Source organism: Alternaria arborescens (genome assembly GCF_004154835.1).
Source record: "Alternaria arborescens strain FERA 675 chromosome Unknown contig_61, whole genome shotgun sequence".
Taxonomy (NCBI): domain Eukaryota; kingdom Fungi; phylum Ascomycota; class Dothideomycetes; order Pleosporales; family Pleosporaceae; genus Alternaria; species Alternaria arborescens.
Genome location: NW_021167916.1, coordinates 62,635 through 83,602, shown reverse-complemented (window position 1 = coordinate 83,602; position 20,968 = coordinate 62,635). Strand labels below are relative to the sequence as shown.

Sequence of the window (20,968 nt, the reverse complement as noted above, 5' to 3'; positions counted from 1 at the left end):
GCCAAGCACGTTCGGTCAGAGAACCCCAACATGAGTGTTAGCACGACGAGGCCACATGGAGACTCTGATTCACAGCGCCACACGCCGACAAGGGCCACGACAGTCGACAGAGAGGCCCCGCTGTTGTCGACGGGCAGCATAGTTGACAAAATGGAATAAAAGTCAGTGGTATCATATCTATTCATGTCAATGGCAGCTAGTCCCTAACCAAACTAAATCGAGTATTAAATGATCTTGCAGTAAGACTACAGCGAAGAGCCGAGTTTTGTTAGCGTGAAAGACGTCGACATACAAAGAGTGCAACGCAAATTCCCTAGCTAGCACGCAGTTTGTCATCAAGCATTCCACTAGCATGCCAACTGCCCATCAGGCCTGAGAAACACCCCCTCATCTAAACTGTCAGTACCTAACCAAACCAGCTAGACACTGCACTTACTGAGGTCGATCATAGTGCTCACGGGGCCGTGTTCTATCGTTTGACAGTTGCAGGTAAGCCTCAAGTCTTGAAGTTCGCATCCAGAACAAGTCAGAAACGCGGAGCCGTGGCTATCGCGGTGAGTAGCCGAGCCTGCGAAGTAGAACATACTACTTGTGATACGTACGAAAATCCCAACACTCCATCATCGTTGTTGAGGCACGAGTTTAAGTCGATACTTGGTATGCTGAAACCCGGTCCTATAGAGCAGGTGATGGTGAAGGAACTGCCATCGAGTTCGGGACCAGCGCAGAGGTCGCTTAGCGGTAGGGCGATTTCGGCTGTCTGACGGCGGAGTCGGGCATTGCAAGTACCCGATGCGAGTTGGAAGATCGAGCCTAGAAGAACAGCAGAGTAGAACAAGCCTGAGCACCGCATCGTATTATTGTGAAGCTACTGGAGTATGAGAGTGACTGTGTCTAAAGTACCTCTAAGTCCTCAGCGCACTGGCTATCTGCACAACGGCAAGGTAGTATGATGATAGAGGGTCTGCCGTCTTCGCACACTCGGGAGTAAGCACGAACTAAAAATCTATTCAACGTCAGCATCTCTAAAATAGCGTTGGCAGGTAAATTTAGCGGCACCGAATGGTCGGGCGCTGCTCTGGTAATAAATAGTAAGCTGTTCGAACTTCCGAAATCTGACTTGGCTGGTACTTATATATAGATTGCAGTGGCGTAGACTAGAGCAGTATTGCCGCTGTGTAGGCATGGCAGGTCGCTCTGCCGTCGCTTTTGAGTGCAGCTCTCCTAGCTACTGTCACGTTTGTCGACACACGCGTCCTCGTTCGCTAACGAAGAGATGCACCCTCCCGTCATGTCTTTCGGGGTCCTTTATTTCCTTCTTGGCAAGAAGGGTTTCGTGGGCGCGGTTCCCCACACGCTTTCCTCTCGCTAACTACTTGGCGATCCCGACCATCCCTTCCTTTTCGATCCTGTAGCGGACACCGCTCAATCCGCCGACGCGCCTAGATCCATCAGCGAATGCAGAGACGTTCGCCTTAAAGACAGCACGCTCTTTGCGACTTGTCTAAAAGAGTCTACCCAAACTGTGGTACCACTCGCCGTCGATCTTGACACATGCATTGCCAATGTAAACGGTCTTCTAACCTACAGCGCTGCGTGCGTCACCTCACTTAGCCAATGCTTCGTAAAAATAGGCTAACACTATACATAGTGGCCGCGCTTCGCAAAGCTGCTCACGTTGTTCTGTTTCTGGCGATCTTGTTCTCTCTTGTAGCTGCGATAGGCCTATCACAAGTCTGCCTGCACCAAAGACATCACTAAGTCTCGAACTTTCACTGGACCCTGCCTCTAGCACAGCCAGTAACGGAGTCTATTACACGCTGAATGGGATGATAGGCTGCATGTATGGATCTAGCATGCTGTAGAGATAACATCAAATCACAGAGAGGTCATTCGAGCTGCCGAAGTCTGTACTGTAGACGAGGTTTTCTCTAGACTGGCTCAGCTCCTTCTGTTCTAGGAGAAACATGGCTTGACATTCGTCCAGACTCGAAGCGTCTTTTGCATCGTTTGCTTCTCTCTCCTTCTAGTTCGAACTGCATCCGCTCTCGCGGTCTCTTCCTGACGGAACAACAGCCTCTACATCACCTTGATCACTCACTAACCTCGTGACTAGCGAAGCTGTGCTGCGCCGTCTGTCATGCAACAATATCACACCGAGATCCTGGCGTCTAAACGCCCTTGATGACTGCCCCGTCTGTTGCCCTAATTAGCTGCTGTCCTTTGTCGATGCTGCGCTCTCGCTACATGTCGCGCACAAACATGTTACGTCTTTGGGAAAGCTTTTCCCATAATCGATCGTGATCTCCATACTGTCCCATATGTCTCGGCGTGCGCGAAGCATGAGTCTTGCCTTACCCAAAACAATCTCCACTCTCATTTCTGCACAGGGATTGCAGGCATGATTGACCAGTCGAACCCAGTTGCTCTTCTCCTCGCAATTCAGTCGGCAGGTCATGCATGCATCTGGCCTCTTGAAATCGACTGATGTATAGCTGCCGCCGGACCAGCCCAGCGGTTTCACCTCACCGACCAGCTCCTGGATGTAGTCGCCCGCAGTGAAAGCCAAGCCACCACTCAAAGCCGCCCGAGCTTGAACGCCGCGTCCTTTCGGGCCATAGTCGACGATTCGATGGCGGTTCTGAGGCAACTCGGCGAGGCAAACGCACTCCACCACGCCGCAAGCCTCGCAGGCGCCAGGCGGAGCCCACGTAGGATCCTGCGGCCATTCCCACTCCCACGGCCAGGACGGTGGTCTGGGCCAGCCACGCGCAGGTGTATAGGAGTTGACCTTCGGATAAGAGACGGGCTGCAGGAGCGCGAGCATCTTAGCTTCCGAAAGGCCGTCAAATGACGTCACGTCCTCGTACTCGAACGCGAACTCTACATCCTTCACGAACATATCCTGGATAAAAACACCAACCTGGCATCGCGCTTCTAGCAGCGTGCGCTTCTTAGTCGCCAGACGTTGAAAGGCCTCGATATCCGCGTCTGTCATGTTGTAGTAGTGACTTTCGGGAATGTCAGTTAGAGGGAGGAGACAAAGGAGTCCACGTCCTAAGCCTTGGCAGATCTTGTGTATCCTCCTTGCGCGTCTCATGCGTTCTTTTAGTTGTTTGCGGTCTTCCTTTGTGGCGCTGACGAAGCCCTGCGCTTTCAGCACCTGATCATACACGGAACTGTCGAGGCGAATGGCGCCCTGCCGTCTCGACTTCAGATCCGAAGCGAATGCATACTGTGCTGATTTCAAGTGCAGAGCATCTAGCCGGGTGCGGTGCTGAGCAAGACGCATCGTCCTGTCAGAGGCGGCAAGCCTCGCGATTGCGTCGCTCGCATCTGGAGCGCGCTCGATTCGAGCCGACTGGGATCTCCATGCTTGGACCAGTGCTTTGCAGTTGTCTAGAGCTGCAGGGGAAGTCACGGCATTCAGCAGGCGTTCCTGGATCGGTACAGACGCCGAAGCTGGGACAGGTGTGCATGACGGTCGCGAGGTCTGAACAAGTCTACTGTTCGCCGGACGGCGAGCCAGCGTGGCATGTCTTTTGCATCCTTTCTTAGTGTTGCCAAGGTCCTGCTGCTTCCGCTTGTTTCGGAGAGGCGTCTCGTCCTCAGTATCCATGGTTCGGTCAGCCAATTCGGGCATGAAGCTTTGACGAGTAAGCACGTTTCGGCCACATTTCCTTTCCCCGTTCTCACACCAGACATAGCCTGTTGGGTCGTCGGGGGCGTCTGTGAATTCGTAGTTGATAGCTGCTGCAAAGTTCTTGCCAGTGTTTCGGACTTCATGGTAAACACGACCTGGTAGAGTGACTAAGACGTCTCCCGGTTTCTGGCACACGATCTCAAAGTCAATACCCCTCTTCTCGAGCCATCGAGGTCCTACGATGATGTCATGGTGTCGCACAAACTGCGAACATCCTCTCGAGCCTGGGAACTGGTCTCTGATGCAGCGCTCGAGTTTCTCGGCGCTGCTTCGGTGAATGATGATCCAGTGCTTCTCTGCGCCTGCCAGTAGCAGGTTCGCAGACCCCGTGTTACCGTCTTCGATGTGCAATGTTGCTGGTGTGTTGGGTTCGCCGCTGACGTACCAGTATGGCCGGTTAACGCCGGGGATCTCAGGCCGCCGATTGCACTGCGGGCCAGCATCTAGCAGAGTATTGATGCTGTGATCAGACAAGGGTTTACAGATCAGGTATTGAACGCGGCCGGGGGGTCTTCCTTTGGCTGCTGGGATACACAAGCTTCATCAAACCCTTCCATTTCGCAGAGGTTGAGCGAGACGTCTGCGGCTACCCGCGCGTGTAGACAGTCGGCGTCTCCTTGAGCAAGTGCGAAGCCTTTGATCTCGTCCCGATCCAATGCCTCGGCGCCGCGCAGGAGTTGCGCGAGTTCCGAAGCATCCCAGCACTCCTGCACTTGCAGAATGAGATATCCGCGCTCGTCGACGTTGTGGCAAAGTAATGCCGTTCGCGCCTGGTGGATAGTGGCAACCATGTTCTTCCCAAGCTGTGGAGGCAGGCATGGGAAACGCAGATCCGAATTCCCTGTTCTACGCTTCGAAAGCCGCCGCTCTGTCGGAATCTGGCCGGCGACATGCCCTTGGCTGGGTAGCGCTGAGACCTCGTGCTCCGGTGTCTCTTGCTCCGGTGTCTCTTGCTCCGGTGTCTCTTGCTCCGGTGTCGCCTCCTCGAGTGTCTCCCGCTCTTGTATGTCTGGTCCATGTCTCTTCAGCTGCTGCGTCTCTCGCTTTTCAGTCTCTGCTAGGCGCGCTAGGAATCTTTCGGCAATTCCCTTGTAACGTGCCACAAGTTTTAATACAGAAGTTGGCCGCTTCGAGGGTGGGCTTCTCGGCCTATGCCTACTGTGATCGCGTTTGTTGTGGGCTTCCCTAGGCCTACCGCGGGCTTCTGCCGCGTTGACCGCTTGGAATTCTTTGATACCCCGAAGAAGCTCTTTCGTATCCACTATTAGGTCGCCAATGAGCTGTTCTTCATTAGGAGGTGTCGCTACCATCGCGAAATAGGAGGTATGAGACTTGATGTTCTACATCGCGGCGCACTCAGACGCAAGTACGCGGACGCGACCTTCGCGCACGGGACACAAGCGCCGACAATGCCCTTGTGATCCGTGCGCAAGCTCGGCACTTCCTCTTGCCGATTGCTCATGTGCGAAGTCAAAAGATCAGCCTTCATTACTCTAGTGCGTGAACGTGGCACTTCTACACATGGCATCATGCTCACACTGGTTGATGTCTCCTGATAATGACAAACAATCGTCAAGCTCGACTTCTGTTGGCTATTCCTAACGTTCGAAGGCTCTGCCTGACCTTTTAGATATCTATGGTTGATACACCGTGCTCACTCAATCCTCTCCATCGCTTTCCCTCCACGAACTAGTGTCATCTACTGCGAGTGGATTGCTGTATGCTTCATGCTATAGCGCCATTCTGTCTCCCTCCATCTTTCTGGTAACAGCTCGCTATTGCCTTTGTGCATTTCTAGTCTGCCTAAGCCTCAGCCCTAGACGCACCTTTCCATACGTGCCATGCACTCTCGAGCTGAATGTCTGCAGGCTGCATCTCGGTGCTCTCGCCCTGTGCCTCCAGCACGGCTCGCTGGGCCTTCGCATCTCTTGTCTCTCTCAAGACGTCGACCAGAGTCTCTCCGACTCCCGCGACAGCGCACTCGGGCACGCACACGGCAATGCGAGCCCCTGTCATGAGTAGCTTCACAACCGCGGCTCTGTCGTGCGAAATTCGGTCTTGCACGTATCTGCATCCTTGTGACTGGTCTGGCGTGCGTGAATACGCGTGGTGGATAGCTACAGCGCCGAGTTGCTGCCAGCGTTGGAAGGAGTCAAAGTAGAGATGATCCGCGCGTGAGCGACATCCGTAGAAGAGCAGGGCAGCCGGGAGGGTGCGGCCGGTGGCCAGTTGCGCTGCTCGTTCTTGTATGAAACTGCGAAATGGCGCGATGCCTGCCTCTACTATTAGTGAGGGAACGGCAACAGGAATGCAGCGTCTCCTACCGGTTCCTGCAGCAATCAGAACGAGCGGCACATTGTCTGCGGCTCCGGGCGTACGAAACTTATCAGCACATTCCTCCACGCGAACGGACACCTCGTCACCAGCAGCTAGAGAAGACAGGTACGCTGATGCCGGCCCGGAAGCCTGCGGGTGTGCCAGCCCGTCTGCAGCGCAGTATGTCAGTGTAGCACAGGAAGCATTCCATAGGGGGGAAGACGAAATGCAATAACGTCGAATGTTCATCGGCGGCTGCATGGAAAGAAAGGCACCGGGCGAGATGTTGACGGCAGGAAACCGCTCCAGCAGATCGAGCGACGACACGCGCTTGACAACAACCTCATTGTGATGGGCCTCGCCCGCAAGGCGTTTAAGCTCCGCGGTTGACGTCTCGTCGTCCGTCGCTTTCAGCATGTCTAGTATGTTCTTCTTGCTAGCCGGTTGTTGGAGCTCAACATACGCACGGAGAACTTCTGCAGCCCTCATGGGCGTGCAAAGAGGAAGCGCGGTAGAAGTAGCACTGGAGATGGACAGGACGCTATCCCCAGTCAGGCCCAACCGATTCAGCGCGCGACGCACGATGTGTCTTGGGTTCTGGGGCAGGATAGCTAGACAATCGCCGGTCCGATATGGCATGTCTGGTGGCAGCGCGATCTCTAGGTGGCTCTTGACAGAAACTTCGTTCGAAGACAATGTCTCGCTCGCGACGACTCGAGCCCTGTAAAGATTGCGTCGCAACGCCGTTGCTTCAGGGACAAAAACCTCAGCTTGTACGACAGGTTCTGAATCCTGGGCTGCCGACACGTCTGTGTGACAGTACCTCTTTTGCACAGCAGGCCAGAAGATGTCTTTTGCCCAGGCTGCAAAATCGGCTGCGGCCCTGTTGTGGGCCGTGTCTGTCGTGCCCATGGGAGCCAGTCTCATGCCACCGCGTTCCTCCAACACGCCGTTTAGGTAGTTGGGTATTTTCAGAAAAGTACGGGCCCAGTCTTGGTGGCCGCATCCAAACACGGCAAAAGCGACTCCGGCAAGCTCACTGGAGCGGAGTGTCTTGACCCAGGCCACGAACTCTGCCGCGTTGCTAGCGGGTTGACCATTGTATGATGCCGCTATTATCACGACGGGGTTCGTTTGCGATAAATTTCCTTTCGCAGCATTCAACGTGCCTATCTTCCCAATGGTGAAGCCATGATCTGCTGCATGGCTGGCGAGCTGGTTGGCTAGCTGCTCGCCCGTGCTGTTGGAGCCATAGTACACGTCAACCGCTCCGGCCGACGGCGCATCCGCCCGGAGCCCCAAACTGCTCGATGTAGTATCGGCACTAGCTGCTGACGACAAGGGCCGTGAAAGCGTTAGTAGAGCTACACCCGGTCGTGGTCGAGCGCGCATGCGAAAGCCCTCGGGCTTCACCGTTATCGTCTCCTTGGTTCTCAGGCGATACAGTGGGTCGCTCATGGACAGATCGAAACTCTGCAGGAGCGTCGCTGTGACAAGAAGCGCTTGCTGCCACGCAAAAAAGCGTCCAATGCAGCCTCGCATGCCATTGCCAAACGGCTTCCAACAGTTTGGAAACTGTCGGTTGCGTTCTTCAAACTCGCTGTCGAGCATGCGATCTGGGCGAAACTCGTCGGCGTCGCTTCCATACACAAGTCGGTCTCTGTGTACTGATGCAAAGAGGGCGATGATCGGGGCCTTGGCCTTGACCCGGTACTGTCCACCCAGTGTGGTATCCTCTTTGGCGGCGAGTGCAACTGCGGGAACAGTAGGCGACAGTCGCAGTGATTCGCGGAGTACAGCACTGAGATAGGGAAGCCTGAAAAGATGCGCGGGCGTGATGCTCTCTCGACCAATAGCATTGTCGACCTCTTGCTGGGCCCTTGCATACGTTGCGGGGTTGCTGAGAAGGTAGTAGAAGGTGAAGGAGAGGAGGCCCGAGGTCGTCTCATGGCCAGCGAACAGGAAGGTGATCATGTTGTTGACGATGCTATCGACCTGTTCAAGTCAGCTACCATGCTGGCGATGCCACTTATGGGGTGGCCCTACCGTCATTCGTTCGCTCGTAAGAGGGTCAACTCCATGCAACATGGCGTTAAGCAGATCCTTCTTCTCATTCGGGTGGTTCTTCCTTTCTTTGATGACCTCATGTGCCGTCTCTCGCAGCCGCTCGATGTCACCCCAGTATGTGTGATTCTCGAAGAGGTGAAGCGGTTGCATGGCCGCGATCCTCTTCGCACGACCTGCATTCGTTTTGAGGAAGCTTTCTAGCGCATCTACAAATGGATGCATGTGTTCTCTGTAAAAAGAATTGAAGCGATAGTCCATAGTGCACAGCGCAATCACGTCCAGTGTTAGTCTTGTGAAGTCGCTTGCCACATGTATGTCGTAATCCGCCCCGTGGCGTGCCCACTTCAGCACGAGTTGTGTAGCTATGTCCTGCATCTCGCCGAACGTGCTTTGGATCGCCAGCGGACCGAAGTGCGGAGCCAATATACGGTGCGCGATGCCCCAATTTTTCTCTTCCGGGGCGAATGCGGTACCCAGGCCGTCTCGCACGCCGTTGCGGGCTTGCTTGAGGTTAGCAGCAATGACTTTGGCAAAACGTGCCTCATCGCACACCTCATCCAACAAAGCCTGCGACCCAACCACGATCCTTTCTTCGCTGCCGAGATGGAACTTCCAGATTGGCCCTTCAAGAGTCAGCCGCTAGTCTCGTCTTTCTGTGGCATGCCAAGCTTGGCCAACAACCAAACACTGACCATAGACATCAGTCAGTCTGCACAATGAGTCGACCGTGTTTCGAGATTCGATATCCCAGAAGTTGCCGAAGAAAAGACGGCCCGGAGGCCCGGGGATGAGGACGTGTGGCGTTTCGCTGGGTTCGGTAGACATCTTAAGCATGTGAGGATCTCGTGGTGCCATGTCGGAAACGTGCTGGTACTCGCATTGGATGGAAACTGTCTCTTATACACTGGTCATCTCTGCCTAGTCGGCTGGAGGGCGCCGAGTTGATGTACGTCCTATCCGCTTCCAGCAAGCGAACAACGTACTGCACATGGCTGGCTACGCACGCACGCGTGGAATCAAACCACGTGTGGACGACTTGCTCGTGGGACCATCACGTCAGCCACGCCGAGTCATGCGCATCCCGAGCGACTTGGGGCACGATTCGGCAGATTACTCGTTCAGGTGGTAAGTGACCGTGTCCCTTGTTAGACAACCGGTCGCGACGACTGGTCGCGTCACATGTGGCGGTTTCGTCACAGGCGACTAGTTTGTGCCAAGTCGTCATCCAGAGTGGTTGAGCCGTCACTCTGTCACATCGGTCTTACATCGAGCACTGAAGTACCGCCAACAAAGCTGGCTTTTTGTCTTCACGACAGCTGGTTACGCAGAATCGCTACGGTTCTCAATTGTTTAGTGCCCTCCGTTACTCGTTTCTCGCCAAGATGGTCACCACCACCGCAGCTGATAGTGCTGCCGCGCTGAACATGCACACCGAGTCCTCCACAGCAACACAACAAGACTACCGAGCAAACGGCTGCAATGCACAGCGGAACTCGAAGCATGCCGGGGAGGATCCAGCGCAGAGTGCAAGAACAGATGCCTCGTCTGTTAGGCAGAAGACCATTGCTGTAATCGGCACGACTGGGTTCCTCGGTCCGTATCTTCTAGCATCTCTCCTCCAAACCCATACCGGCTCCAACATTCTCTGCATCAACAGACGGGCCGATGGAGAGCAGCGAACCTTGGTAGCTCTCGCGGGCATTACCGGACATTGCTCCAGGAGATACTCCCGCGTACGCTTCCTTGTCGCAGATATCACGCGGCAAGATGTAGGAATGGGGCTTGTTCAGAACGAGTTGCTCGCCTCTTCTGTCGATGAAGTCATCTTCAACGCTTGGAACCCCCACTGGGGCCTGCCGCTAGGAAACTTCCAGCCACTACTGAGTGCCGTGGCCAGCACCATCGGCTTTTGCACGTCCAGCCCCCGGAAACCTCGCATAACTTTCATCTCGTCCGTCTGTGCCGTTGGAGAATGGCCACGCCAGCATCCCGAGCAGCGCCTCATTCCCGAGCGCGTGGTTTGGGAACGTGCCAGCGCCATGGGCCATGGGTACGGCCAGAGCAAGTGCATCGCCGAGCATCTCCTCGCACGCGCTCACGCCGTCTCGGACCTCAGTGTTGCGATTGTCCGCGCAGGACAGATTGGAGGGCCGGCTCGGTCGAGCGCTGCGTATAACATGTGGCCAGTGCAAGGTTGGCTGTTCTCGATCATCAAAGCTAGCGCAAGAACTGGGTACTGGCCTGCGCATGTCCAGCCTTTGGACTGGATCCCGGTGGACGCGCTTGCTGAGGGGGTCGCTAGAGTCGTCTGTGGAGAGTCGAGAGCTAAGGACGTGCAGGTTTTCAACATGATGCATCCGCAGCCTGCTCTGTGGCGATTGCTGTTTGAGACATTGCAGAGCCGATTTGGGTTGAGAGCAACGGAGGTTAGTCTTCCGAAGTGGCTGGACGCACTGGAGCCGGGAGCGGTGAAGCTAGAGACCTTCTTGCGAGCGGCAGGAAGTGGCAGAGAGCACGACATGGCGGCGGAGAACGGAAACGCTTCAGCCGTCCTGCCTGAGGTGGCACCTATCACAGAGAGTCAACTAGTGGCATGGATAGCGGGGTGGGATTTGAAGCTTGAACACAACCGGGCGAGGATATAGTCGTTGCGTGCAAGACTACCGCAACTCGATGTGAATCTACCATGTCAAGTACGGTTGGCTCTGCACGACCTTTTGATTTGTTGACGTACTCGAACTGCCTTCTGCTGTGTTCTTTGCGTAGCGTAGTCAGACCCCAGAACGTAGCTTGACCAGTGCACTCAGCAGAATTTCCGGCTGATGTGTGCTGGATCGATGTGCGTCCTATCCGCTCCCGGCGAGCGAACAACTACCGCTGTGAGCAGCGACAGTACTGCACGTCGCTAGCTACGCGCAGGGCGTCCTACGCAGCCATAGATTGGTGGCAAACCACTCGTGGACGACTCGCTCGTGGACCAACACCTCGTCAATCATGACTGGTCATGCGCGTAGCTATCCCGAGTGACTTGGGGCACTATCGGCAAACCACTCATCGAGTGAGCCAGCACGAGTGTCCCAGGTTGTTCATCGGCGCTAGTTTCGCCATCAGCACGAAACCACATGGGAACAGACACGCAGTGCAGCAGCGCGGCAGCGCGCCCCCGCCTTGCTCTACTCAGTCGTCCACATGGCCTATGCTGTGCAGTCCCCACGCGAGGTCCTGTACTATGAGGTGGGTGCATCGCTGCAGTGGCGATGGTACAGTAGATGGTTGGTGTGTTTACATTTGGCTAACTCGACTGCGCAACTGGCTGATCCCTTGGCCTGTGTTTAGCTTATCCTTGCTGATGCGGGTACTGCGCTGTCTGCACTGGAGTCGTTGGCTGCTGCAATCTGATGAGAGGATCGACGTCTCACACCAGGTGATGGTTGCTTCGGACTGTATATCCAGCCTCCGCCCCTGGGCACAGAACGCGGCCTCACGCTTACACCCTGCTGCTTCTTTGCGTGTTCGGCCTCGACTGCACGCGTATAGGCCTAGAGCTCGAAGCAGAACCCTACCCCTTCTCCTCTATCCCGCCTCCGCCTCCTTCTGCACTACGTCTCCGCCTTCACCTCGCCTCCAGTTGACTGCCGCTGGCTCTTCTGATGGGAAAGATGGCCCGCTCAATGCCCATGCCATCCTCCAAAGAGCAGAGACATGGGCGTGAGCGCGAGCAGAGCGGCGAGCATGACCGCCAGCACAACCACAAGCACGCCTGCTGGCCCCGATGGTCCCTCAGTCACCAAGCTGACGATTACGAGCTGCGCCAATTCGTCAAAGAGCTGGAGAACAGCTTTGGGTGCAACCGACGTACGTCCTCGTCCCTGTCGACCTGGTCTCACCTGCTGATTAAGGCGCGCAGCTGCAGGCGACGCGAGAGGCACCATGCCTCCCTGCAAGCCCGAGAGAGCCTACACGAAGAGCTCCGTCTCCACGTCAGGCTCGACGACGCACCTGCTCAAGCTTGACGCAGAGACCGCCGTCGCGGAAGCTGTCGAAGACGAGCCAGACGATCGTACGGACTGTAAGCAGTGTTCCCAGGCCAGGCCTGCTTGCTTGCCGAGTACTGCTGACGCAACCTCTAACCACAGGGAAGCCGGAGCGCAAGCAGTGGCTTGCCATGATCAGCCTAAGCCTCATATCCTTTGTGGTCTCGCTCGATGCCACCATCCTGGTGACGGCGTTGCCGGTAAGGCTTGAGCCCTCTCTAACCACAGTGCAGCGCTGACGCACTCGACACAGGAGATATCCCACTCGCTTCGTGGGTCAGCCGCTGAGACGTTCTGGACGGGCACCACCTACCTCCTCATCTCGGCCGTCTTCCAGCCCGTGATCGCAGCAGCTTCCGCCTGCTGCGGGCGCCAGCGGCTGCTTATCATGTCCATCGTCCTCTTCACCTTCGGCACCGCGTTCTGCGCGGTGGCGCATGACTTTGCCGTTATGCTCATCGGGCGCTGCGTGCAGGGCGTCGGAGGCGGGGGCGTCATCGCCATGACCCAAGTCATCTTCTGCGACATGGTTCCCTTGAGACAGCGGCCCCAGTACTTCTCCATGGTGCTCGCCTCGTGGTCCATTGGCAGCATCATCGGGCCAGTGCTCGGGGGTGCTTTCGTGGAGAGCGCCTCCTGGCGCTGGTGCTTCTACATCAATTTCCCCTTCTGCTTCCTAGGGTTCTCTGCTGCGCTGCTCTTTGTCGACGACGTCGACGTGCCGCTCGCCGATCACCCGCGGCGCATGGACTGGCTCGGCGCATTCTTGTTTGTCGGCAGCACCACCAGCCTCCTGCTTGGCATCTCCTGGGGCGGTACGCAGCATCCGTGGGCATCGGCAGCAACCGTCGCGCCCATCGGCAGCAACCGTCGCGCCCGTCGTGGCTGGCGTGCTTGGTATCGCCGGCTTCGTCGCATGGCAGTGGCGTGCACAGCCGCACAGCTTGCTGCCTGTGTCGCTGCTGCAGAGTGCCAGCTCGGCTGCAGCTTTCTTCTGCGCTCTTGTCAACGGCCTCGTCGTGCGTGTTCCCCTCCAGCCGTTGCAGACGTGCTTGTGTGCTGACCAACCTCCAGCTCTTCACAGGCCTCTACTATGTGCCCTTCTACCAGATGTCGGTGCGCGGCTCGTCGCCAGTCCGTGCCGGCATCGATCTCTTCCCCGCCGTCTGTCTTCTGGTTCCCGGCTCGGTCGTGGTAGCCATCCTCACTTCGCGCCTCGGGCACTTTCGGTGGGCCATCTGGCTGGGCTGGAGCGTCACGCTCGTCGCCTGCGGCATGTTCACTGTCTTTGATGAGCGCACCGAGAAGGCGATCTTCGCGCTCGCCCTTGCGGTGTTCGGCGTGGGGAATGGTATGGTGCTGACGAGCGTCAACGTCGCAACCCAGGCTATCGCCAACCAGACCGTTGCCAAGAAGGAGGACCGTGCGATGGCTGCCTGCATGTACGGCTTCATGCGCAGCCTGGGCATGCCCGTCGGTGTTGCTGTACGTTACAAGTCCGCAGTCGCTCTGCACGCCGTGTGTTCGCCGCGCTGACCGCTTCACCTAGTTGTCGGGGACCGTCTTCCAGAATGCGATGGGCTCCGCGCTGTCTGACGCCGGCCTTCCTACGGACATCGCCCGGGACTCCGAGCGCTACATCTTCATCCTGCACAGCATGGCCGATGTTGACCCCAGGAAGAGTGCGCTGCTAGGCTCGTACTCCCGCGGCTTCCACGCTGTCTTCGTGGCCATGGCAGTCCTATCAGCGGCTGCACTGTTAGCCAGCTTGTCGATCCGAAGATGCAGCATGGACACTGTGCGCTTGGCGGGACCGCAGCGGAACCGTGTGGACAGTGAGTGGGTGTGTCGAGGTACCTCCTGTAATCTTCGTTCACTTCGCTTGATAGAGGCGAGTCAGAACAGCGCGGAGTAACTCATGCGTGGTTGCGACGGGATGGGCCCGCCTGTAGCCTCATAAATGGGGCAGAGCAGTTACTCACATCTGTAAAGCCTTGTCGTCTTGCTTGCGAATTGCGACACTATCAGACTGTATGCAAGACCATTCTGTAGAGGAAATAACATCGTCGCTAGTATGTGCGCAAGCTGCAAGTCTTGCGATCGGCCAACTTACCTTGGCAAAGCGCGAGGCGGGGTGTTTCTGAAGCTAGTTACGCGTGATGTCCAGACCTTGCCGTGGTGCCGGTAGCGCGGATTACGGGTGAACCAGTATTGCGAACAAGCCGTTGCCGTACGGTCAGGTGTGAGGACACCAAGATACGTAGCACGGTGTTAGTAAGCACAACCTCTGAAACACTTGTGTGCTGGGATGGATTCTTGTTCAATAGTCTAAACCTAGCTTGTCTATAGGACTCTGCAGCACAACCACCACGCAATCCCACCATCGCAGCAGCTCTACAGAAAGACCCGCACAACACCAACAGGGATACACATCAAGCGGCGGATCCATGCGCCGAAAGGGCCAACCTTGAGATTATCGCCATCCTGCTGTCGCCAACAACACCGCGCCAATCTTCTCCTTGCCACACCCCGTGTCTTTTCCGCTCACAGACAGCACCGCGGTCCATTGGCAGCTACGCGGGCCTCGTAGAAAGCCAAGAGTCCCGGCCAGTACATCAAGGCTCCGAAAACCACGGCGACGTGCATGAGGTGGTGGCTGATATCTGGCAAGCCGAAGTCCATACCGATCGCTTTGTCGAGAACGTGAGTTGCGTAGATGCCGCCGCCAAAGCTGTTCATGATGACGAGGCTCAGGAATTCTGTTAGCAGCTCCACACGTTGCCCTTGGACGTGGAGATAATAGCAGCGCAGCCAGGGCATGGCCGCGACCACTCCCAAAGCCACATGCGCGCTGAGCCGGTCCTTCCGACATGTCGATGCGCAGCCAGAAGCAAGCGTGAACGTGATCGGCGAAGACGTGGTACAGGGTCGAGCTGGCGAAGCACAGAGCCGTAGCCGCGAGGTAGAGCGAAACACCTACTGCATCGCGGGTGAGCGGACCCTGGTGAACAAGGGCGAAGCGCACGATGCTGGCACCGAACCAGAGCGCGCCGAGTAGATGGGACCAGATGTTGAGAGTCTCGGTGTGCAGGCTTGCGACGGAGAGTATCGACGCTCTGTAGGATGATGTGTGTGGCCGTCTCCGACTTAGGCGGTGGAGATCGCTTTCTGTACGCATTGGGGACTGGTGGCGGCGTGGGTGACTTTGTATGGGTGTGATATACGGGTCTCGCCTTTTAAGTAGGACGGTCGATCGAGCGGATACCCTTGGGGTGTCTGTCTTGAGCGAGCGACGCTCAAGCGACAGGAGGGATTTTACGGCGGGAGAATATCGAGGCGCGCCGCTCTCTCATCTCGAAGAGAAACCTTGCCTAGACGACTGCCATCTACAGTAGTGCTCATCCAAAGTCGTCCCTACCCGAGTGGTTCTATCCCGAAGCAGCACGACCCCAAGTGGTATCAACTGCACAGGGCTGTAGTATCCGCATCTGCTAGTCTATCGCCCTCGGCCTGGCGACCAGAAGCATGCGCGCTTGGTCTGGGCTGTGTGGAGTGGGCCGCTGCTGTGCTGACGGCATGTTGGTTTGTCGATCTAAATGCCCGTGTGCATCGATGTGTGGTCGCAGGGTCCGAGCTGCTGATTCCTTAACTGACTAAATGAGACCTGGATGCCTGGAGGGTGCCGACACTGTACGGCAGAAGGAGGATCGATCTGTAGACTGTTGTGATTAGTATGGGAACTCGAGCAGCCCGACTTTGCCCTGCAGCGCTTTTAGAGTCGAGGCACGGCTTGCAGCATGAGACGGTCGCCTGGACACAAGCACTGGCGGCTGGAGAGTCTCGTTACGGAATTCATTGGGTAAGTCTAACAACAAACAGCCGACAATGCCACGTGCTTTACGAGGTCTGTATAGGAGCATGGTGTTTTCACGACAGAATCATGTTATATGCCGGCATTGTCACACAGTGGCAGGTCCGGCAACGGTACGTAATCCAGATCTGACGTCCTCCCACATTCTGGAGATCTCGTTTACTCCCTGTACAGTCCTGGCGTGCTGTTGCTGCAACCCTCCCAACTCCTCAGATACGACTTGCAGCTGCCGGCGCAAGTCTTGGGCGACGGCGTGGGCAGACTCCAAGTCAGCTTTCTTGACCGCAAGCTCGTTGTCCGCGTTCGCCCTGAGCTGCTCATGCTTCGTCGCCTGTGCTTTCCAACGCTCGCAATCCTCGACCACATGGATATGGTCTTGCTGTAGCAACGCGTACTTCTGCTCTAACTGCCTGATCGTGCCTGTGAAGCTGACGTCGACCTCTGTCTGGCAATCAGGTGCTCTAGCGGCTTTGATTGCCTCGAACGTCTTCCCCACCTCGTCGTAAAGCTCTATGCATGCACCCATCGAATGTTTGCTCAAATGTTTCTGAAACAGATATGCCTTCTCTGGCATGTAGCTCCAGGTATACGCTTCGTCATGTCCGGTGATGAGCCTGACGTCTAGGGGATCTATCCGGAAGCCTAGCTGCTGCTCTTGTCCTGCATTAGCGAACGCGCCTGCCTGAGTGCTTCTTCCATACCGATGTGCTGTGCGAGCTTCTCGCGGCAGCGGGTTCTGCATCTGGCTCGCTCCTCGTTCGACTTTTTGGAGAAGCCGTCCATCTCTGTTTCGCGAGACGAACGCACTGGGGGCTGGTCAGCTCGCTAGAGCCATCCAAGGCTGCGAAAGCTAGAGCAAACTGGAAAGAGGCGGGACCCGATGTAGAAGATTGGATTGAGCTTCGCGAGGGGGATATTCTGGAGACCTTGAGGATTGATGAGGGCATACCGGAAAAGATCGACCTCTTGTTGCTGGATAGTACGTGCTCCCACTGAAGTTTTCCTTGAGTTTTCCTACATACTCGTGAGGTTTTGCTAACGTCTGCAGTCTGGACACCTCTCGCACTTTCTACTCTTAAACTTGTACAACCGAGGCTGAAGCATGGTGCTATTGTCATTGCGGACAATGTTGGGATAGCTAAGTTCTTGTACAAAGATTTCCTTGAATATATACGTAACCCAGAGAACGGATTCAGGAGTCTCATGATACCGTCCAGTGGAGGATTAGAGTTAGCAGCGTATTTGCCCTGAGGACGATCATTCTCATGACCGTTTGATTCTTTTCTTTTTAGTTAAGGCCGCGATAGAATAAAACAAACCCATCGAATAGACCAACACAAGCTTAGTCAAGCTACTGGAGTGAAATCCCGCTCTGGTATGACCGGCTCCGTATCAAATGTAGAACAAAACCAAACCAAACCAAACCAAATCACAACTTCTAACCCCTGCTCCCCACTTTACTTCCCCTTTGTACAGAAGAAAATATGTTTGCATCAAGATTTGAAGCCGCACCATATGTGAAGAAGGTGTCCTAAAGGGTGTCCTCGAGGCCATGATCATTTGGACTGTGTTGATTATATAGAGTAGCAAGGAAGCTACTAGCAACCATTCGAGGCAGTGACTGCTGTCCTTCATTCGCAGATTGGGTGATCAAAGCTCTATCTATACATATCAGACTTAAATGCCGACGTAGGAAATGAGACACCGAGAGTTACGAATAGTGAACTCTACATTTAATCCTCCTTCATTCTCCATAATGACTGCGATTGTCCCACAAAACCTTACCGTACCCGCTCATATTCCGGCACTGCGTAAAGGTTGCGACAGCGATACTGTGTGCTGCTAAACTGATATACTCAACAAGGCAAGACAGGTTCGCCGACGTCATAAAATCGGTGGATCGAATCATTGTTGACGGACAAAAGCACTTCAAGCTGCCTAGTGCTCTTTTCTTGCTCTGCAGATGTGACGATAACAGCAGCAATCAGCGTTCATCCTCGACGGCAGGACAATCATCGCCCAGTAGGAACGTCAGGGGCGGCCCTTGCTTCCCTGACACGGGATACATGCTTGACATGGAACAACACGACGAGACTGGGATACGGAAGTGTTGAGCACCTAGCAGGCGCTAACGGAGGTGTAGCATATGCGGGATGGTGCAATGCATACCACCCTGGGGATCCGATGAATGTCTCCGCATATCTGCAGACCGCCATAATTTGAACGTAATGATGTCGTGGATGGCCAATTGCTGCTGGAATCCCATCAACAACGGAGTCTTAGACCACATATTTCTAACGGGTAAGGCAATGCTTTGTCCCAATTGACGCTAAACGCTTTACAACACGGTGACGGCAGCACTTTCAACGTCGCTTAGAACGTTATTAAGGATGGACATACAGGCAGCTTTCGATTCCCGGTCGCGCATGCAATAGATGTTCTCCCCACATGCAGGTCTACGCGTCCGAATCAACAGACCAGGCGGTCATAGTTACGAATTACGGTGCAGGACCTGTTGTGCAACTGACTAGGGCCTTTGGGTTTACGGCTCCTCTAGAAAACCGGTTTTCAGGTGCTCGAAGACCCGAGATGGCCACCGGAGTTACATTACTCTGAGAAACAGCAAAAGGCCATTTGCGAAATCTAGTCATAGCTAGACCGGATCCAGGTTTCCCACGCTGGTGCTGGGACCTGTACAAGTGTAATTGTTGGGGAGCCGTTATGACTCGTAGCTTCAAATTATTGGTTCGCAGTGGACGTGCGATCTTTGTGTGGTCTTTGAACGCAAATGCGTGGTTTGTGCGGTTTGCAGTAGTGGATGCGCGTTTTGAGCGGTTGCCAAGTGGTGGGTTTCACTAGCAAGGGTTGTGCCATTCTATTGGTGGGGACGGCAGCGAGATCACCGCCATGCAATATATTGGAGAAACTTAGTTTAGCCATGCTTTTATGAACAAACACGGAAGGGCTTCCTGGCAGTGCAAGCTGTATAAGCGCATTCTTGCAGTGATTCGCCTAAACGAAGTTCATACGTCAGACATAGGTCAAGGTAGCTGGCACAGTGTACACTTAGTGCAGCTGCCGCGGAAGAACTTCCACCCCATATATAAAGCCGACGATCTAGCTAAACAGTGAAACTATATTAACGGACTGTTTTTTAATCACCACCTATCTACGTTAGAGCGAGAAGCGCGCTTTCAACAATCCATCATGTTTCATCGCGTAGTTTTCTATCTCTGGAAGACTTTCCTGTTTGCGGCTCTTGCTCGCACCGCGCTCGCATCGGCCGGATACGAAAATGTGACATCTGGCGTTGTCAGGACTTACTATGTCGCCGCTGTGGAAGAAGAGTGGGACTACATGCCTAGGTAAGTCGCTCAACCGGAGGACACCTGTCTTACGCAACTTCTAAGACTTTTAGCGACATGGACATGATCAACGGGATGCCAGTGCAAGATTCTCCCCAGGCCGCTGCTTTCGGTACAAGGAATGGCCAAAGAATAGGACACGTTTACAAGAAAGCTTTATTTCGAGAGTACCAGGACGGATCATTCACGCAGCAAGCCCCAAGGCCAGAGGTAAGTCTGCAGTTGTTTTCAAAACAGATACAACCGTTCCTAACTTCTTGTCCTCCAGTGGCTCGGTATGCTCGGACCTATAATCCGTGCTGAGGTAGGAGACACCGTAAAGGTGGTGTTTAAAAATATGGCTTCTCATAACCATACGATGCATCCCCATGGCTTTCGCTACGCCAAACCAAGCGAAGGCCTTGCTGCCGCAGGGCAAGAGTCTGAAGGGAATTCTGTTGCGCCTGGATCGACTTGGACATACACCTGGGAAGTGCCAGGTGAGTTGCATTTGCTCTACTGCTGACGGAGAAAAGCTTATCAATATTGTCTAGAACGTTCAGGACCCGGACCATTGGATCCCCCATCTTTAGCTTGGACTTATCACTCCGATGTTGCCGGCCAGCAAGACGTGAATAGCGGCCTGGTGGGTGCTTCCATCGTCTATCGTCCGGGGGAACTCGCAAAGCACACCTTGAATGTACCGGCTCCGGCGGGGTCGAATCTGACAGAAGAAGTGCTGACACTGTTTCTCATCGTGGATGAGAACCTCTCTTACTACATCGATGAAAACACCCTCAACAAGACGAGTATCTCGGAGCGCGAGCTTCAGGTTACCAGGCTGGACCCAGGTTTTCAGCAGAGCAACATGAAGCATAGTATCAACGGGCGCATGTTTGGTAATCTATTCGGCTTGAATCTGACCGTGGGCCGAAACGCTCGTTGGCATGTTGTAAGTGAGCTTGTTGTGTGAGACTTGCAAGCACAACTGATTATGGCCCACAGGAAGCGCTTGGTGACGTGCGCAACGTTCATACTCCGCATTGGCACGGTAACGTCCTACTTTGGGCTCAACAGAGAGTGGATGTTGTAAGTGTTTCCTTCTTTTTGTCCAACATTTCTCTTTCCGAAGAGGTGCAACCCGTAGCGTACTTACTGATTTGTGTGACAGATCAATGTTTTGTCCGCTCAAACGAGGTCGCTAAGCATGATTGTGGACAACCCGGGCACTTGGATACATCACTGCCAAGTTCTCAATCACCGCGCCCGTGGCATGATCGTGCAGTATCATGCGAGCTGACCGATATTGAACAATAGTATTGTATCGATCTGATACTATTGCGCTGCCGCAATACGCGCGTTTATCCGTTGCTGGCGCGCAAGGGCTTGGCACACAAGGTGGACTAGTACGTAGTGTTGCCAGACTATTCAGGTTAGTCTCCTTTAGTACTTTTGTCTATATATTACTCCCATCGTACATAGCTTGTAATACGACCGACTTATTCTTCTTCACCTGACACCTTCGTATACGTTAAGAAGTGTTGATTAGTGCCAAATGTAGACGTGTATGGAATACGGGATTGTCACGGGACCATGCCACTGACCATCTTGTGTAATGTCATGGCCTCTTTGG

At 54.9% G+C, this 20,968-nt stretch overlaps 7 protein-coding genes across 7 annotated transcripts; 3 read left to right on the top strand and 4 right to left on the bottom strand.

Annotated features, from left to right (window-relative positions):
* Positions 1-347: 347 nt before the first annotated feature.
* Positions 348-853, bottom strand: AA0111_g11940 (hypothetical protein; the record flags this gene model as incomplete). The annotated part of the gene is made up of 3 exons (XM_028645863.1): positions 348-391; positions 437-546; positions 603-853. The coding sequence occupies 3 exons, from the start codon at positions 851-853 to the stop codon at positions 348-350; spliced, it is 405 nt and encodes a 134-aa protein (XP_028500492.1).
* A 1,356-nt stretch (positions 854-2,209) lies between these two features.
* On the bottom strand, positions 2,210-5,013 carry AA0111_g11939 (hypothetical protein; the record flags this gene model as incomplete). Its single annotated transcript, XM_028645861.1, has 2 exons — positions 2,210-4,163; positions 4,253-5,013. The coding sequence occupies 2 exons, from the start codon at positions 5,011-5,013 to the stop codon at positions 2,210-2,212; spliced, it is 2,715 nt and encodes a 904-aa protein (XP_028500462.1).
* Positions 5,014-5,506: 493 nt separating this feature from the next.
* AA0111_g11938 (Bifunctional cytochrome P450/NADPH--P450 reductase) lies at positions 5,507-8,941 on the bottom strand (the record flags this gene model as incomplete). The annotated part of the gene is made up of 3 exons (XM_028645860.1): positions 5,507-8,014; positions 8,066-8,709; positions 8,779-8,941. 3 exons carry the CDS (start codon positions 8,939-8,941, stop codon positions 5,507-5,509), a joined length of 3,315 nt encoding a protein of 1,104 aa, XP_028500463.1.
* Positions 8,942-9,468: 527 nt separating this feature from the next.
* On the top strand, positions 9,469-10,731 carry AA0111_g11937 (hypothetical protein; the record flags this gene model as incomplete). Its single annotated transcript, XM_028645859.1, has 1 exon — positions 9,469-10,731. One exon carries the CDS (start codon positions 9,469-9,471, stop codon positions 10,729-10,731), a length of 1,263 nt encoding a protein of 420 aa, XP_028500466.1.
* Positions 10,732-11,745: 1,014 nt separating this feature from the next.
* AA0111_g11936 (hypothetical protein) lies at positions 11,746-15,178 on the top strand (the record flags this gene model as incomplete). Its single annotated transcript, XM_028645858.1, has 9 exons — positions 11,746-11,941; positions 11,994-12,155; positions 12,223-12,320; positions 12,374-12,935; positions 12,985-13,139; positions 13,195-13,605; positions 13,670-13,963; positions 14,470-14,823; positions 14,924-15,178. The coding sequence occupies 9 exons, from the start codon at positions 11,746-11,748 to the stop codon at positions 15,176-15,178; spliced, it is 2,487 nt and encodes an 828-aa protein (XP_028500467.1).
* Positions 15,179-16,079: 901 nt separating this feature from the next.
* On the bottom strand, positions 16,080-16,733 carry AA0111_g11935 (hypothetical protein; the record flags this gene model as incomplete). Its single annotated transcript, XM_028645857.1, has 1 exon — positions 16,080-16,733. One exon carries the CDS (start codon positions 16,731-16,733, stop codon positions 16,080-16,082), a length of 654 nt encoding a protein of 217 aa, XP_028500464.1.
* Positions 16,734-19,198: 2,465 nt separating this feature from the next.
* Positions 19,199-20,635, top strand: AA0111_g11934 (hypothetical protein; the record flags this gene model as incomplete). The annotated part of the gene is made up of 6 exons (XM_028645856.1): positions 19,199-19,356; positions 19,410-19,566; positions 19,625-19,835; positions 19,890-20,287; positions 20,341-20,424; positions 20,507-20,635. 6 exons carry the CDS (start codon positions 19,199-19,201, stop codon positions 20,633-20,635), a joined length of 1,137 nt encoding a protein of 378 aa, XP_028500465.1.
* Positions 20,636-20,968: the final 333 nt, after the last annotated feature.